The sequence below is a fragment of the Rattus norvegicus genome, chromosome 4 (assembly GCF_021556685.1).
Source record: "Rattus norvegicus strain SHRSP/BbbUtx chromosome 4, alternate assembly SHRSP_T2T, whole genome shotgun sequence".
Classification (NCBI taxonomy): domain Eukaryota; kingdom Metazoa; phylum Chordata; class Mammalia; order Rodentia; family Muridae; genus Rattus; species Rattus norvegicus.
Genome location: NC_141537.1, coordinates 86,680,356 through 86,698,680, shown reverse-complemented (window position 1 = coordinate 86,698,680; position 18,325 = coordinate 86,680,356). Strand labels below are relative to the sequence as shown.

General features: G+C 40.3%; 1 protein-coding gene and 1 long non-coding RNA gene across 8 annotated transcripts in view; one reads left to right on the top strand and one right to left on the bottom strand.

Moving 5' to 3' along the window:
• Pde1c (phosphodiesterase 1C) overlaps positions 1-18,325 on the top strand; it is a 563,679-nt gene that overhangs the window by 176,948 nt on the left and 368,406 nt on the right. For all 7 annotated transcript variants that reach the window (XM_087659447.1, XM_087659449.1, NM_031078.2 and 4 more), the window contains 1 exon segment: positions 5,016-5,066. In XM_087659447.1, the coding sequence (XP_087515573.1) occupies positions 5,016-5,066 (51 nt within the window).
• LOC147994875 (uncharacterized) lies at positions 977-10,233 on the bottom strand. Its single transcript, XR_015686624.1, has 3 exons — positions 9,990-10,233; positions 2,724-2,889; positions 977-1,157 (listed from the first exon to the last, which is right to left on the bottom strand). It is a non-coding gene; the product is annotated as an uncharacterized LOC147994875 (long non-coding RNA).

Sequence of the window (18,325 nt, the reverse complement as noted above, 5' to 3'; positions counted from 1 at the left end):
GCATGTTGAATATTGTGTATGTATTGTGTCTGGTGTATGTATGTGTGTATGTGTATGGTTTGTGTGTATTATGTGTGTGTGAGTGTATTATGTATGTGGGTATGTGTATATGGTATGTGCATGTATATGTATGTGTGTGAGTGTGTGGTTTGTGTGTATATTGTGTATGTGAGTGTATATAGTAGTATGTACATGTACATGCATGTGGTTTGTGCATGTGTGTGTATTGTGTATGGTTTGTGTGTGTGTGTGTGTGTGTGTGTGAGCGATACATGTGGAAATGTGATATGCATGTATATGTGTGTGTGTAATGTGTGTCTATGTGGTATATATTTGTGTGTATTTGTGTATGTGTGGGTATAGTGCAAAATAAATAATGTGTGTATGTTCTGCTGGTGGGAGGAAGTTGATTGTGTCTAAGCTGGCAGACAATGGGCTCTCAAACCTACTGAAAAGTGTATGGTTTTTGAAATGGAAGGGCTTAGTCAAGCTGGGCATGATCCCTTTATGAAGTACTCTTCTCTGTTGTAGTGTTGCTCCATTCTTTAAGCCCTTGCCAAGTTCCTGCTGATACCAATGTCTGGACTGTGAGGGCAGCATGTAAATTGGAGTGACAGCAAGAAAAGAGCTGCATCTCAGGAGGCAGAGCCATCCACTGTTGGGGCAGGGTGTCCACTTGTGCCTGGTGTGTCTGGGATTCTACATTCCCAAAAAAACTGGCCAGCAGCATATACTTATATTTGAAATTGCATAACTTTTTTTTCAGTGCTAGCAACTAAGTCTTTAAAACCTGTAAGCATGTAGACCCAAATGAATCAGACTTTCATCTAGACTGTCCGGAAGCCAATCTGAGATGATTGGTCCAGATGCTGTCTGGGGCATTTGTATCTATTCATTCTACATTAGTTCGAGAAGCATCAACTGATTACATTATTCAGAGTGGCTGTCATTGGTCAAAAGAACAGAAATCCAAAAGTTAAGAGTTAAAGTTCTTGTATTGGGTGGGAAAAGATTACAACGTGTGCCACTTGTTCTGAAAAATTGAAACCTGATCAGTAGTCACAATGACATCTGGGAGTTTCTCAGCAACAATTTTCTTGGATATATACCATACTCACTGTATTTGAACTCTGCATTTCTCTTGGAGAGAGCTCGGTCTGGAATGGGAACAAAGTGAAACACAAGCAATCATTTATGGGATGTACAGGGAAATGCAAAGTCACATCTCAATTTGAAAGCTAAGTAGGGGTCAGTCTGGGGAAGGCCTAGGAGGGATGTGTGAAGGGAGAGTGTGTGAAGGGTGTGAAGCTGAAAGATGCTGTGGGACTGTGATCACTGGAGTTTGGATATATACTGCGAAGGCCAATGTGCCTAAGACTTTGTGCTAAAGGTGGCACTCCTGGGGAGGGTGAGACCTTAAGGTGAACCCTACTGGCTAGCCTGTGTTTTTTGGAGGCATTTTCTTGAAGTGTTCCCAACCCTTCCGCATCTCCCTTGCTTCTTGGAAATGAGGTGACTTAGTTATGCTTTGCTGAGACCTCCTACCAGTACCATCTGGTACCAGAGGAGGAAGGCAATGAGTCTACTAGATTAGGGGCTGAAATCTCAATGAACAAAACCAGGTCTTTACTTTGTAAATGAATTACCTCAGGCAGTTCTTATAGAAGCTGACTAACACCACAGAGGAAGATTAAGTTAGTGCCAGGGCTTTGATTCCAGGCCAGGTGAGTTGGCTCGTATCTTGTAGGCTATCACTGAAAACCATTCAGTAGGGAACCATGGTGCCTGCACTTCATGGAGGACAGCCATTCTGGGCTATCATATTATTTCTGGGTAGAAGCTACTCTCCTGGTACCTCAATGGCCTAGATTTTGATGCCTGCCTCTCCTGGTTTAACTTGAATCTGGGTCAGCAATTCCCATTCTTGTCTAGGATAGCTGGGAGGGGAGTCCCAAGACTTGGTCTGAAATAGTAACCCTGGGAGAACGTGCCTTCCCAAGGCCAGCAGTTAGATGGCATTTTTCACAGCCACTGCAGTGGTCTTTGCAATCCTGCTGTGAATGTAGCCCACCACTTTCTGCAGTAAAGGATCTAAAAAAGAAAAACCTGCATTCTATCTCTTTCAGAGGTACACAGTGTCTAAAGAGAAAACAATTTGAACTCAAGACCTGGAGAAGCACATAACTAGACAGCTCCTCTTTCCTTCTCCCTCCAGCTTCTCTTCTTCGTGATATAACATGACTATTCTTCTAGAAAACCCTAGAGAATTGGCTAAGGTTTTCTAGTGCTCACAAAGTCAATGCTTATCAGGTCTAGCTCCAATCAGGTTCATGTAAGGGGCCGAAGTGAGGTGAGGAGTCCTCCAGTGGTTAGGCAACTGCACTGCCCTGCCTCAGGCCCACTTTACCTGGAGGAGGGAATGGGGATATGTTGTTCAGTAGTGGGTTTACCAGAAGCCTTAGACGACAAAAGAAATATAGAATGCTAAAAGAGCCCCGGGCTCTTTTTTCTGAGATGAGAATCTTTTTCCTTTAAAGTGTCTTTGGTATGGATGCAGTGATTCGGTTTCTATAGTTGAAATGCTGTGATGTGTGCAATAGCAGCACCCTCTGCTGGTCATTTTGTATAATGATGCGAATGTGGATAATTTCACGGGATGATTCAAAGCCAGACACAGAGACTGAGGCTGAATGGACAAATACTGTCAACTTTAAATGGTTTACCTTTGCAAGCCTAGAGAGCTGTGACTCCTTTCATCATTTGCAAAATGATGTGTGAGTTCAGGAAGTTGATATTCTTCTGTCCTGCAATGACAATTTCATTCGCAGCAATGAGGCATTAGCAATCGCTTCTATTCTGCCTGCTGTTGGTCTTCATTTCTTTCCTCATCTAAAATGAACAGGGTTTTATGGTTAACCTGTGTGCCATTCCAACAGATCACAGATAGTTACATCTGCTTTATATACAAGACTACACATATCAATCTTAAATGGGAATAAAAGGATATTTAAATTCAGCAATGGCTGGAAGACGGCAAAGTGTGTACCTGCAGAGCCTCCAAGTGTGAGATCAAATCCCCAGAACTTATAAGAGCTAGATGCCCAGCAGGAGCCTCCATAATCCGAGTGTATCTATGAGGAGATGGGCAATAGACACCGGGGAATCCCAGGAGCTCAGGGGCCAGCTATCTTGGCATACTCAGGGGGAAAACAACAGAGACCCTCTCTCAAACAGCTGCATACACACACACACACACACACACACACACACACACACACACACACACAGATGCTCGCATGTATACATACTTGCACACACTTAACACATGCATACACATGCACATACACACAAAATCAAAAGATAAACGAAAAGGCAAGTGAAACTTGTGCATCTACAAGATACTAGGGACCTTAGTTTGGTCTGAAGTGATAGGGATACAAATTGTAGACTTAGTGACTGTGGCTCCATGTACTAGATTATAAACTATGGAGAGGGGTTGGGGATTTAGCTCAGTGGTAGAGCGTTTGCCTAGCAAGCGCAAGGCCCTGGGTTCGGTCCTCAGCTCTGAAAAAAAAAAAAGACAAAATATAAACTATGGAGAGAAGCTAGAGGAAGTAAAATCACCTTTGCAGCTTTCTTCCCGGGTTTTCTAGAGAAGTTATCTGAGCAGCTTCTCCAAGCCTGCCTTTGTGGACTCATGTGTTTGTGAACATTTGATTTAATATCAATTTTAACAAACCCCACTTTGCCATCATCTTCTGAGATGCCCACCTTGGATCTGCCCACTTGGATCTGAGAACAGGCTCTGTTTTAGCAGCTTGGTGTAGATTAAAATGTTGGTGGACAGCCTCTTAAAGGAAGCTTAGGCACAAGAATGACCAGTTCTGTGGCAATCTGTTAGATGTAATCGGGTTCACCTCTCTAAACCTGCTAGGTTGAGGTTGCTCTAGCCTTGCCAGTTTTATTCAGATATTTAAATGAAAGTGACAAAAGCTCATTTAGACGTTGATGATGAAGCCTTGGAGTGTGCTTTGTTACAGTTAACAATTCCTGAGCATGAAGCCTATCCTGGAGTAGGACTGATACACCTAGTATTCTTCATTAAATAAAGCTGATTCTTCCTCTCCTGACAGGTACCACTTGCAAACAGCTTCTTGATTAGGAGAGGGACTTGTGTCCAGTGTCACTTCTCTGGGCTGGGGTTTTCGTCTGTCTGGAATATGTGCAGGTCTTATGCATGTTGCCACAGTCTCTGTGTGTTCATATGTGCGGTAGCTCTGTTGCGTCTGGATGATGCTGTTTCCTTGGAGTCACCCACCACTTCCAGCTCTCAAACTCTTTCCGTCTCCTTTTCCATATAGATCCCCTGAGGCAGGGCTTTGATGAAGACATCCCATTTGGGGCTGAGTCCTCCAAGGTCTCTCACTGTCTGCACATTGTCCTGCTGTGGATCTCTTTGTTGATCACCATCTACTGCAAGAAGCAGCTTCTCTTCTGAGGGTTGAATGGGGCACTGATCTGTGGTTATAACGTATGTCATTAGGAGTCATCTTGTTGCTATGTTCATTTAGTAGAATAATGCTAGGAGGTTTTCCCATAAGGTCTACCTAGTCTCCAGTTCTTGGCCTCATTAGTAGTGTCAGGTGTGGATTATATTCCATGGATTGAGCTTTCAGAGTGGTTGGTTGTTCCTGTAACATTTGTACCCCTATTGTATCAGTGTGTCTCTCAGGCAGGTTGCTGCTGTAGGTTTCAGGGTTTGCAGCTGGGTATGATGTTACAGATATCCTTTCTCTTCCAGTAGTGTGCAGAGCACCTTCAAGCACCATAAATGGTAGTCAGTAAGGGAATAGCTTCTAGTTGGGTCTAGATTTCTAGAGGGCTTTACTTTCAGGTTGTGGAGGATAATCAATAAATAACACTGACAGTAGACGTGTGAGTTTTTTAGGTGAGATGTTTATGGGTCCCCTTTGCTCTGCCTTGCTCTTAACTGTGTTTTCTGTTTTTTCCCCCAGTTGCAAATGAAGCCGGAGATAAGAATGCCAGACCCCTTGCACGCTTCTCCCGTGAGTAAACCTTGCTTCACTCTTCCTGGGCTCTAGGAGAACATGTTTGCCAGAGGCCGTTGCTTGTGCCCATCACCTCTATGAATCTGTTAGGTGTTATTCAAACGGTAATGTAGAATACGTCTCCTGCTAGTTAATATTACACTTCAGCCCCATCCCATGCAAGGTACTCCTGGCCATGGGGTTTTTAGACTTGAGACCTCTGGTCTCCAAGCTGAACTTTAGGGCTTTGTTCTTTGAAGTCTGATTTTCAGAGCAGTAGAAAAAGTCTCATCTTTGCTTTTCAGAGATACAGAGCTTCCAGACTTCTCCTCCAAACCTCTTGAACTAGGGCCTGCATTTTAACAAATCTCTAGTTGACTCTTGTCACAATACTCTGAGAGGCCCTGTGTGAGGAGTATCCCCAGCGTAGTACAGTGCATGGATGGAGGAGGTTTAGTGGTGCTGAAAGGAGGAAGCTTGTAGCTACTAGCCTATCCATATATAAAATGTCATTGCAACCCACTGTTGCAGCTCAGATGCATTGATGACTTTCCTGGGGCTCAGGAATATTCCCAGGACAGGCTACTGTTTCCCACCATGTCTGTTCAGATCTTGATAAAAAAGGAGCCATCATGCTTCACTCCTTCTTTAAAAGGGGAACAAAAATATCCATAGGAGGAGATAGGTAGGCAAAGTTTAGAGCAGAGACTGAAGGAAGGGCCATTCAGAGTCTGTCCCACATGTGGCCCATTATATATACAGCCACCAAAACTAGATAAGATGGATGAAGCTAAGAAGTGCATGCTGACAGGAGCCAGATATAGATCTCTCAAACATGTCAAATACAGAGGCGAATGCCAGCAACAAACCACTGAACTGAGAAAGGGACCCCCTTTGGAGGAATTAGAGAAAGGTCTGAAGGAGCTAAAGGGGCTTGTGACCCCATAAGAACAACAATGCCAACCAACCATAAGAACAACAATGCCAACCAACCAGAGCTTCCAGGGACTAAACCACTACCGAAAGACTATACATGGACTGACCCTGGGCTCCAACTGTATAGGTAGTAGTGAATAGCCTTGTTGGAGCACCAGTGGAAGGAGAACCCTTGGTCCTGCCAAGGTTGGACCCCACCCCCGTATAGGGGATTGTTTGGGGAGGGCGGTAATAGGGGTGCATGGGGAGGGGAACAATCACATAAAAGGGGAGGGGAAGGGGCTTGGGGGGCTGATGGACAGGAAGCCAGGAAAGGAAATAACATTTGAAATGTAAATAAGAAATACCCAATTTAATAAAAATGTAAGGAAAAAAAGTAATAGTGCCACCTAAGCCTCTTTAATTTATGGCCACAGGAAGTATTCATTACATTTGGATACTGTAATTGGAGATACATATACATACATTTTTGGTGTACATTAGTTATACCAACATTGTTTCATAGATAATGTTGATTTTCAGTTATCGGACTAGCTTAGACATTATTTGCTAATGATTTTTGTTTATTTGTAAAATAAATCTACTATTTGAAATTTTGTCACTCTACTCAGAGAACAGGGATATTTTGTGACCTGAAACGGTTTAAAATAGCAAAAGTTTTTTTTTTAATTACTGTATGTTAAAACCCACAATAAAGATTTGAGCATAGAAAAGTAACAATAAACAAATCTGTCAGTGTGTATACACTAATTAAAGCCTCAAAAAGAAAAAAAAAGCAGTAGCTATCAGAAGTTTCTCAAAGGCTTCCATACTCATGTGCTCGGTAAGTCACATAGCAAATTTGTGGATGTCCTGGAGTGAGTCGGTACCAGTGAACATGATCGGATGCTGGAGCCAGAACAAGAGCGGCAGAAATGCTCTGCAAACCTCTTCTGCTTCAAGTTGAGAACTGGTTGCATCTTAAATAAAAATAGGTGGGAATTCCCCTACTGCAAGGCCATTTTTGCTTTACTTTCTGTTCTTTAATTTTATTTCTGCTTCTCTGGGCCCCAGATTTCTAATGTGAATAATGAAAGCGATAACGTTTGCAAAAATGTTGAAACCCCATCCCATCATTACTTACCTGAGTGTGGTTGACAAGATCTGAGTGTGACGTGGCCAGAGTGATCTTAACACATGAAGTTAAAACTGTGATTTACAGAGATTTAAAACTATTTATAGAGATTCCGTTAAACTCTGCCTTCTCACGCTTTCAGAACGTTTCAAATTTTAGGATTGATTTGGCAGAGATGGTTTTTCTAGAACTGTAATGATGTATGCTAATGACGGAGAACTAAGTGCTTGCATTGTAGATAGTGCAATGAACACTCCTCACAGGCCCATTTTTCATTGTCCTCCTACCTGGAACCATTATTTCCAAAATAAGTATTTCAGTGAGGATGATGGATATGCCTTTATCCCTTTTATTTTAACTTTCAGCTCTTGAGCAATAGTCAGAAAGATGGATAATCTGGAGACTGTGTCATGTGCAGGATTTGCTGTAATGAGAGGTCTTGACACTTGCCACGGTATAAAAAGAGAAGAGGGTCCTTGAACCATGTGCCAAGGAGACCTGGAGCCATAAGTCTCTTTATGGATAGAAAGGTGGTTTCTTCTGTAGGTAACTTCTACAACTTCTAAGCTATGTGTCTGATCCAATGGGTGACATGTCACATGATAGCTTATCAGATAGACATAAATGAGGCTGCCAGGGGGAAAGTCTATACAGGAAAAATGGTTCACAGTACTCTTGTGATATGAGCTCAACACTGACAAGGAAAGGAAAGTGTCTTGACAGAATGCTGTATGCTGAGAGGTTGTCTGCAAAATAGGTGCTGCCTCTTTTTGTAGCAAGTAGTAGAGAGAACTTGGGTGGCACTAGAAAGGGAAGAATATTCTCCTCATACCACTGTTGAAGTCTCAACTCTTCATGTACCACACTGGGAGAGTAGTGGGATGAAGCATTAAGCGTGGGAGGAGGGGAGAAGCTGGATGATACTCCGGAGCTGGGAAGATAAAGGACTGTACTGTACAAGACAGACCTAGGTGGAAAGCCCAGCTTCCCACCAGCTAGGGTACAGTATACAATGGAATGCCAGGCTGGAGCCTTTGCTGTGAGGCCTAGACCCAGGCAGAGGGTCAGAGAAGCACTGGGACAAGGCTGAGTCCTGGGAGACCTCAGATCCTATCTGTGCCTTCATTTCAAGCTCTAGCTTTGACTTTTAAGCAACCTGGCTTCAATCAGAGCATCTACCTAATAACTGGTTTATTATATAGTAGTGCTAAGGTCATAGTTTGGTCCCATCCTGAGGGTAGTCATTCTGAGGCTGAAGCCATAGCATCATTATACTGGCCCTTTCCTCTGTTATATGGAGGGACCAGAAGGGTTGATGTTTAGAGAAAGTGTTTTCTAATCTTAAAATACAAAAGCTGTTTTCTGTATCCGGGAATAATGGCTGCATGTAGTATTCAGGTCCAGCCACAGAGAGGCAGAAGAAGCTTGGATTGCAATGTGCTTCTGCACTCCAGGAGCCAAGAGGCTGCATGATCCTTTGGACTAGTACTGTGAAGGAGGTCCAGGGCACTGCAGAGACATACAGAGGATACAGTGGTCCCAAAGTGTACATAGCCAGATAGTTTTATTCTGAAATTCCCATTGCTTCCCTAGAAGATGGGAACATAATTTCTCCCTGAGTTGGGCAATCTTTGAAGGAAAATAATAATTTTTAGACTGGAGAGATTGCTTAATGGTTAAGAAAGCATAGTTGTTCTTCCTAAGAACCTGGGTTATTCCCAACACCCATGTAGTGACTCAGACCTGTTTGCAATTCTAGTTCTGTGGAACCTTATGCCATCATCTGGCCTTAAACAGATATACATGCAGGCAAAACACCTTCACACATAACATGAAAATAAAACTAAATAGTGGTTTTAAAAGCCTCAGGAGGAATTGAAACTAATTAGTAATGCCTGTATATTTGTCACATTTTATCTTGGAGAGAAAAGTATAGATATAGATAGAGATTGATGTTCTGTTGAAGAGCTGAGGCAATTAGGGCTGATGGAGCTAAAGGCAGCACTTAGGGTCTTAGCTCTGGACAAATAATTCCCTTCAGTGTGGCAGCAGTGTGGGAGGAGCAACAATGTGCACTGGGGAATGAGTGCTGGGGCAGGTCTGAGACAGATACCAAGATGGCACCTTCTTTATGCTGGTGCTCAAATTGTGAAGGAGAATGTTTGGGTGCAGAGAAGTTTTCTATATTGTTACAATTAGGAAGGGCTGTCATGGACAAGGGAGCTTGAATTAGAAAGGGATGGATTCTGGAATCAAGATAATGAGAAAAAGAAAGAGAAAGAAAGACTGAGGGGCTGGGGATTTAGCTCAGTGGTAGAGCGCTTACCTAGGAAGCGCAAGGCCCTGGGTTCGGTCCCCAGCTCCGAAAAAAAAAAAAAAAAAAAAAAAAAAAAAAAAAAAGAAAGACTGAGATGTGGATGGTAGCTCATGTCCAGGCTGTCAGAATTCTGTGACTTGTATGTTATGGAAAAGGTGTAAAGGACCCAGGGAAGAAGGTATCCACAGCATGCAAGGTTTTAAGTAGGTTGAAGTAACAAACTCATAGAAAAAGGGAAGAGAAGAAACTGCTGGGCAATGGGATGAATAGATGGTAAGTCATTTTCAGTGGGTATAAAGTTTCCATTATGAAAGATGAGCACATCATTTTACAGCATAGTAGCATACACTTAAAGCATATTAAAGAATAGCTTGTACTACATTTTCAAAGCACAAAGCTCAAGAAACTAATCAAATCACAAACCAAAGCCAACTAAACAAGCAAAAATCCAGATGGACAAAAGGGCATGTTGGAGGTCATGGGCATGCTCTGTAGTATCTTGGAGGTGATCACCTGTGGAGGTGATCACAGGTATCACAGTATCACAGGTGAATGCATATGACCAAAATCTTACCATGTATACTTTAAATCAATGCATTTCATATGTTGATTGTCCCCCAATAAAGTTCAAAAACAGAGGTATGGGGCAGGAGCTGGATTTGAGGCCTCTTGATTTCTTCTATACACTCTATTTAATATTTCTAAATATTCCAGTTCCTGTGCTGGTCTCTCGGTCCCTTCTCAATATTCTTCAGGATCTGACTTTCTGTTTCCCACTCATCCGATGGTGACTCTAGAATGTCTACAGGTGAGGGGATGATAGCTCCATGGTTCTCACATAGAATTCTAAGAACTTTCTAGAAATGCAGATTCTCAGATTCATTCTACATTGGCTGACTCAGGCTCTTAGGATGGATCCTGATAGAACTTTAAAACCATAGAGCTATTTTGAACAGTTGGTTCGTTCAGTGGTCCTACCACCTGACGCACTTCCACTAGCCGCCTCCTGGTACCAGTTCTTGATTTCCTCTCATCCTCTTCCATGTCTTACCATTTATTTCCACCCTCAGTAAACGCCCCTACAGAGAACCTTTCTCTCTTTATTGTGTTGGTGTCTGCAGACCCCCTTGCCCTTAGCATCTTACCTTCTGGTTTTTTTTTCAACTCACATTTTGCCTAAATGCAGACCATCTTCTGCTCCCCTAAGGAGCAGTATTTGCTCCTAGATACATATGTGAAGCTCATATAATAAAAAAGGGTCAGATTAAACTTTTTGAGTATGCCCATGACTTCAGAGAGGGCAAAGAAGACATGATTTGGCTATTTCACTCCTCATTTGTCTTATACCTTCTTGGTGAAGAAAAAAATTAGGGCAATGTCTTAGGTTCCAGCAAAAGATAGATTTAGATAACTTGAAAACTCCTTCATTTTTACATGCATAAAGAAATACTGAATAAACATTTAAAAGTACTCTACAATAAACAGAAAGCATGTCATGGGTTTTAGCAATGGAGGAACAATTTAAGATCAGTATAGCTCATTGATTTCACATTGTTTCCATAGCCCCTGGTATCATGTTTTACTGCCCAAGTAATGAAAGGATTTAGGCTATGCAGTAAGGTGAACTATCTAAAACCCCCTAAACTGGACTTTTAAAACACAGATTTTGTTTTCTAAAAGTGTTTGCATCTTTCCCATCCTACCTGTTCTTGTTAGACTGTGAGATGGATAAACCTCACACTGAGATGTAAGGCTGCAAATTGGGTGGCGTATAAATGTAGCAGAAAGAATATGATGTGCCATCAGTAGAGACCATGTATGGAACAAAGAATTTTACCTGTCCTTTTAATTTTTTGGGTATCAGTGGGACAGTAGTAGACTAGTGGGGACGTTGGATTTTTTACATTCACTTTGCATTAATGAGGCTGTATTCCATATTTTTCTGATTGTGTGTCAGAGCATAAGACCAATGAATTCCATGCCAAGACATGTTTAATCAAACTTATAAAATTTCAGGAGGAATTTGGAAAGAAGCCAGAGCAAACAGAAAACTGACTGGTAGAAGCAAAGCAAGTTGAATTATGACAGATTCTTCATCAGGTGCCGCAGAAACACAATATATCCAAGTATTAAAAGGAAAGAACTTTAAATGCAGAATCCTGCAACCAGTAGGATGGTCCCCAGAACAAAGGAGCAATTTTCATGTTTTAAGATTAAGAAAAAAATCAGGGTGAAGGAAGGCTAAAGGAAGTTTCTAAACAAAAGGAAACTTAGAGAGCCATGCAAGACCAGGAGGGTAAGGACAGCAAATACCAAGAACAAGTAGATAAGGGCTTACCTCACATTTTCTAAATTACTTATGATATTTGAAGAAAAATAATGATTACCTGGTATGTTTCTAAGTGTACATAAAGAAAATATAATTATTATGAATACTACTAAATATATAATTGTGTTTTAAATTGGGGAAACAAAATGATATAAGTGGATATAAGGATTCTATACTTGAATTGGCAAAAATAATCACTCTAGAAGGCATATTTTTGGTACTTATTATTACCTTATATATCCAATGTATAATGCAATATCCAGTATACCTAATTAGAAAACTATACAAAAAGATACCCTGTACATAAAATGGAATTCTAAAAATTCACAAGAGGAATAGAGGAATGAAAACAAAACAAACAAAATAAATATAAGTCCCCAGTGTAAATAATACCTTACATGCAAATGATCTAAGTTCAGCAGTTAATGGAAAGATTGTCATAGTAGATTTGGAAATACAACCAACTGTGTATTACCTATACGAAACAAATAAAACAGGTCAAAGAATGGAACAAAAGAGCCAATTAGCATCAATCAAAGAGAATCTCTAGTATATCATCAAATAAAGGAAACATTGTTTCTTGGTAGTGGCCATTCTACCAAGAGGACAGCAATCTCATATGATTATGTAGACGAGATGTAAAATATGTGAAATAGAATCTGACTTAGGTAAAACTAGAAACAGATAGCTAGGTACACAATTATAGTTGGATACTTCAACCCGCCTCCTTCAACCATACATAAAAAGAAGAAAGGTTATAGAACTCAGTACCACCAATTAGTAGTATTTAATTGTTAGGTGCATAGTTCATTCAGTTATTGCCACATGCACATTTCCTTCCAAAGTATGCAAAGGATACATCCAGAGATAATCCAACCTTAGATCATAAAAAAATCTTAAGAAATTTATAAGACAAACATTATGCAGAATGTGATCTCTAACTGTAATGGAACTAATAAGAAGCAGATCTTCAAACAACTGTACGTTCCATCATGAAGATGAAGTGTTAAGAGAAATAACATCATGCTTTATTTTAGAGATGGGATAAAAATGAAGTTTGTTAAACTTAAGGCACTAAAATGTTACACTTACTTAAACAAGGTTAAGAGGAAAGTTTGTTGAATCCAAATATATGCATGTATTTAAAAAAAAACACAGTGCAAAGTCAATCTTAAGAAATTTGAGGGCTGGGGATTTAGCTCAGTGGTAGAGCGCTTACCTAGGAAGCGCAAGGCCCTGGGTTCGGTCCCCAGCTCCGAAAAAAAGAACCAAAAAAAAAAAAAAAAAAGGAATTTGAAGGCACCCAAATCCTGTGGGGGAGAGAGCTGAACTCCCAGAAGTGAGGACAATCCTGAGACTTCAGGGGAGACTGCCACTTCTGCCCTCTTCTGCTCACCTTCCTGGCCCAAGAAGAACCTGCATTGTGGCCTCTGGATACAGTAATATAGGAGCAGTGAACAGAAGGAACCTACTAGTTTCTGCCTGGGCGTGGAACTGAACTGAACCAGTCCCACAGCTCCCTGCACCCAAATCCCATGGGGGAGAGAGCTAGACCCTCAGAAGTGCAGACACTCCTGAAAACTCAGAGAAGACAACTACTTTCTGCCCACATTCCTGATCCAAGAGGAAATTGCCTAGTGCCATCTGTTTCATCTGGGCACAGGGACCTAGGAGCAATCAGGGGCAGGACCCTTCAGGGTCCTAGGCAGATCAGAAAGCCAGTCACCAGGAACCCCTACACATCTGAAAGCAGAGGTAAGACCAACTCTTCTGCACCAAGCAACCTGCCTGCAGGCTTCAGGTCACAGAAACTCAGGAGCAGCAATCTGTTCCCAGATCCAGCTGAAAGAAAACAGATCTACAGGAGTGCTGACACACAAGCCTACAGGAGGGTCAAGCCACTGTCACAGGCATGCAAGACAAGCTAACACCAGAGACAATCCGATGGCGAGAGGCAAGCACAGGAAACTAAGCAATAGAAACCAAGACTACTTGGCATCATCAGAGCCCAGTTCTCCCACTAAAGCAAATACTGAATATCCAAACACACCGGAAAAGCAAGATTTAGATTGAATATACATTTTATGATGATGATGGAGGACTTTAAGAAGGACATAAATAACTCCCTTAAAGAAATACAAGACAACACAGGTAAGCAATTAGAAGCCCTTAAAGAAGAAACACAAAAATACCTTAAAGAATTACAAGAAAACACAGTCAAACAAGTGACGCAATAGAACAAAACCATACAGGATTTAAAAATGGAAATAGAAACAATAAAGAAATCAAAAAGGGAGACAACCCTGGAGAAAGAAAACCTAGAGAAGAGATCAGGAGTCATAGATGCAAGCATCACCAACAGAATATAAGAGATAGAAGAGAGAATCTCAGGGGCAGAAGATACCATAGAAAACATTGACATGACTGTCAAAAATAATGTAAAATGCAAAAAGCTCCTAACCCAAAACACACAGGAAATCCAGGACAAAGTTAGAAGATCAAACCTAAGAATAATACATATAGAAGAGAGTGGAGACTCCCAACTTAAAGGGCCAGTAAATATCTTCAACAAAATTATAGAAGAAAACTTTCCTAACCTAAAAAAAAAGAGATGCCCATAAACATACAAGAAGCCTAAAGAACTCCAAATAGATTGGACCAGAAAAGAAATTCCTCCTGTCATACAATAGTCAAAATACCAAATGCACAAAACAAAGAAGAAATACTAAAAGGAGTAAGGGAAAAAAGGTCAAGTAACATAGGAAGGTAGACCTATCAGAATCACACCAGACTTCTCACCAGAAACTATGAAAGCCAGAAGATACTGGGAAGATGTCATACAGACCCCAAGAGAACACAAATGCTAGCCCAGGCTACTATATCCAGCAAAACTCTCAATTAACATAGATTGAGAAACCAAAATATTCTATGACAAAACCAAATTTAGACAATATCTTTTTTACAAATCCAGTCCTACAAAGGATAGTAGATGGAAAACTCCAACACAAAGAGGGAAACTATATTCTGGAAAAAGCAAGAAAGTAACCTTGCAACAAAACCAAAAGAGAGACACATAAACATAATTCTGCCTCTAACAACAAAAATAAAAGGAAGCAACAATCACTATTCCTTAGTAGGTGTTAATATCAGTGGACTCAATTCCCGAATAAAAAGATATAGCCTAACAGCCTGGATATGGAAAGAGGACCCAGCATTTTGCTTCATACAGGAAACACACCTCAGAGACAAAGACAGATATTACCTCAGAGTAAAAGGCTGGAAAACAACTTTCTAAGCAAATGGTCCAAAGCAACAAGCTGGAGTAGCCATTCTAATATTGAATAAACTAGACTTTCAACCAAAAGTTATCAAAATGATAAGGAAGGGCACTTCATATTCCTCAAAGGAAAAACTCACCAAGATGAGACTCAATCCTAAATATCTATGCTCCAAATGCAAGGGCACCTACATTTATAAAAGAAACCTTAGTAAAGTTCAAGCACACATTGTACCTCACACATTAATAGTAGGAGATTTCAACACCCAACTCTCATCAATGGACAGATCATGGAAACAGAAATTAAACAGAGACATAGAGAAACTAACAGAAGTTAGGAACCAAATGGTATTAACAGATATTTATAGAACATTTCATTCTAAAACAAAAGAATATATCTTCTTCTCAGCACCTCATGGTACCTTCTCCAAAATTGACCATATAATTGGTCACAAAACAGGCCTCAACAGATACAAGAAGATAGAAATAATCCCATGCATCCAATCAGATCACCATGGAGTAAGGCTTCAATAACAACAAAAATGACAGAAAGCCCACATATACATGACAGTTGAACAATGCTCCACTCAATGACAACTTGGTCAAGGAAGGAATAAGAAAGAAATTAAAACCTTTTAGAATTTAATGAAAATGAAAGCACAATATTCTCAAACTTATGGGACAGAATGAAAGCAGTGCTAAGAGGAAAACTCATAGCTCTGAGTGCCTGCAGAAAGGAACAGGAGAGAGCATACAACAGTAGGTTGACAATACTCGTAAAAGCTCTAGAACAAAAAGAAGAAAATGCATCCAAGAGGAGTAGAAGGCAGGAAATAATCAAACTCAGAGCTGAAATCAACCAAGTAGAAACAAAAAGGACTATCCAAAGAATTAACAAAATCAGGAGCTGGTTCTTTGAGAAAATCAACAAGATAGATAGACCCTTAGCCAGATTAGCCAGAGGGCACAGAGAGTGTATCCAAATTAACAAAATCAGAAATGAAAAGGGACAAAATCTGAGGAAATTAGAAAAATCAGATCCTACTACAAAAGCTTATATTCAAGATAACTGGAAAATCTGGAGGAAATGGGCAATTTTCTAGACAGATACCAGGTGCCAGAGTTAAATCATGATCAGATAAACCATAACCCCTAAAGAAATAGAAGCAGTTATTAAAAGTCTCCCAATCAAAAAGAGTCCAGAACCAGGTGGGTTCAGTGCAGAATTCTATCAGACCTTCACAGAAGACCTCATACCAATAGTGTCCAAACGAATTCACAAAATTGAAACAGATGGAGCACTACCCAATTCCTTCTATGAAACCACAGTTACTCTCATACCTAAGCCACACAAAGACCCAACAAAGAAAAAGAACTTCAGACCAATTTCCCTTATGAATATTGATGCAAAAGTACTCAATAAAATTTTTGCAAACTGAATCCAAGAATACATCAAAATGATCATCCATCATGATCAAGTAGGCTTCATCCCAGGGATGCAGGGATGGTTCAATATATGGAAATCCATCAACACAATCCACTATACAAAATCAAACAAAATCAAAGAAAAATCCACATGACCATTTCATTAGATAGTGAGAAAATATTTGACAAAATTCAATACCCCTTCATGATAAAAGTCCTGGAAAGAACAGGAATTCAAGGCCCATACCTAAACATAATAAGAGCAATATACAGCAAACTAGTAGCTAACATTAAACTAAGTGGAAAGAAACTTGAACAATACCACTAAAAATCAGGGATTAGACAAGGCTGCCCACTCTCTCCCTACGTATGCAATATAGTACTTGAAGTCCTAATCAGAGCATTCAGAAAACAAAAGAAGGTCAAAGGGATACAAATTTGAAAGGAAGAAGTCAAAATATCACTATTTGCTGATGATATGATAGTATACTTAAGTGACCCCAAAAGTTCCACTGGAGAACTTCTAAGCCTGATAAACAACTTCAGCAAAGTGGCTGGGTATAAAATTAACTCAAACAAATCAGCAGGCTTCCTCTACACAAAAGATAAATAGACTGAGAAAGAAATTAGAGAAACGACACCCTTCATAATAGACCCAAATAACATAAAATACCTTGGTGTGACTCTAACCAAGCAAGTGAAAGATCTGTATGACAAGAGCTTCAAGTCTCTGAAGAAAGAAATTGAAGTTCTCAGAAGATGGAAAGACCTCCCATGCTCATAGATTGAAAGAATTAACATAGGAAAAATGGCCATTTTGCCAAAAGCAATCTACAGATTCTATGAAATCCCCATCAAAATTCCAATTCAATTCTTCATAGAGTTAAAAAGACCAATTGGCAAATTTATTTGAAATAACAAAAGATCCAGGATAGTGAAAACTATCCTCAACAATAAGAGAATTTCTGGGGGAATCACCATCCCTGACCTCAAGGAGTATTATAGAGCAATAGTTATAAAAACTGTATGGTATTGGTACAGAGACAGGCAGGTAGAATAAGTGAAATAGAATTGAAGACCCAGAAATGACCCACACACCTATGGTCACTTGATCTTTGACAAAGGAGCTAAAACCATCCAATGGAAAAAAGACAGCATTTTCAACAAATGGTGCTGGTTCAACTGGAGGTCAGTAAGTAGAAGAATTTAAATTGATCCATTCTTATCACCCTGTACAAAGTTTAAGTTCAAGTGGATCAAGGACCTCCACATCAAATCAGATACACTCAAACTAATAGAAGAAAAAGTGGGGAAGAGTCTTGATCACATGGGCACTGGGGAAATTTTCCTGAACAAAACACCAATGGCTGAGGCTCTAAGATTAAGAATCAACAAATGGGACCTCATAAAACTGCAAAGCTTCTGTGAGGTGAAAGACATTGTCATGAGGACAAAACGGCAACCAACAGATTGGGAAAAAATCTTTACCAATCTTACATCTGATAGAGGGCTAATATCCAACCTATACAAAGAACTCATGAAGTTAGACTCCAGAGAGCCAGAAAAAACCCAATTAAAAATGGGGTGTAGAGCTAAACAAAGATTTCTCAGCTGAGGAATAATGAATAGCTGATAAGTACCTAAAGAAATGCTCAACATCCTTAGTCATCAGGGAAATGCAATCTAAACAACCCTGAGATTCCACCTCACACCAGTCAGAATGGCTAACATCAAAAACTCTGATGACAGCAGATGCTGTTGAGGATGTGCAGAAAAATGTACACTTCTCCATTGTTGGTGGGATTGCAGACTGGTACAACCACTCTGGAAATCAGTCTGGAGGTTCCTCAGAAAATTGGACATTATATTACCTGAGGAC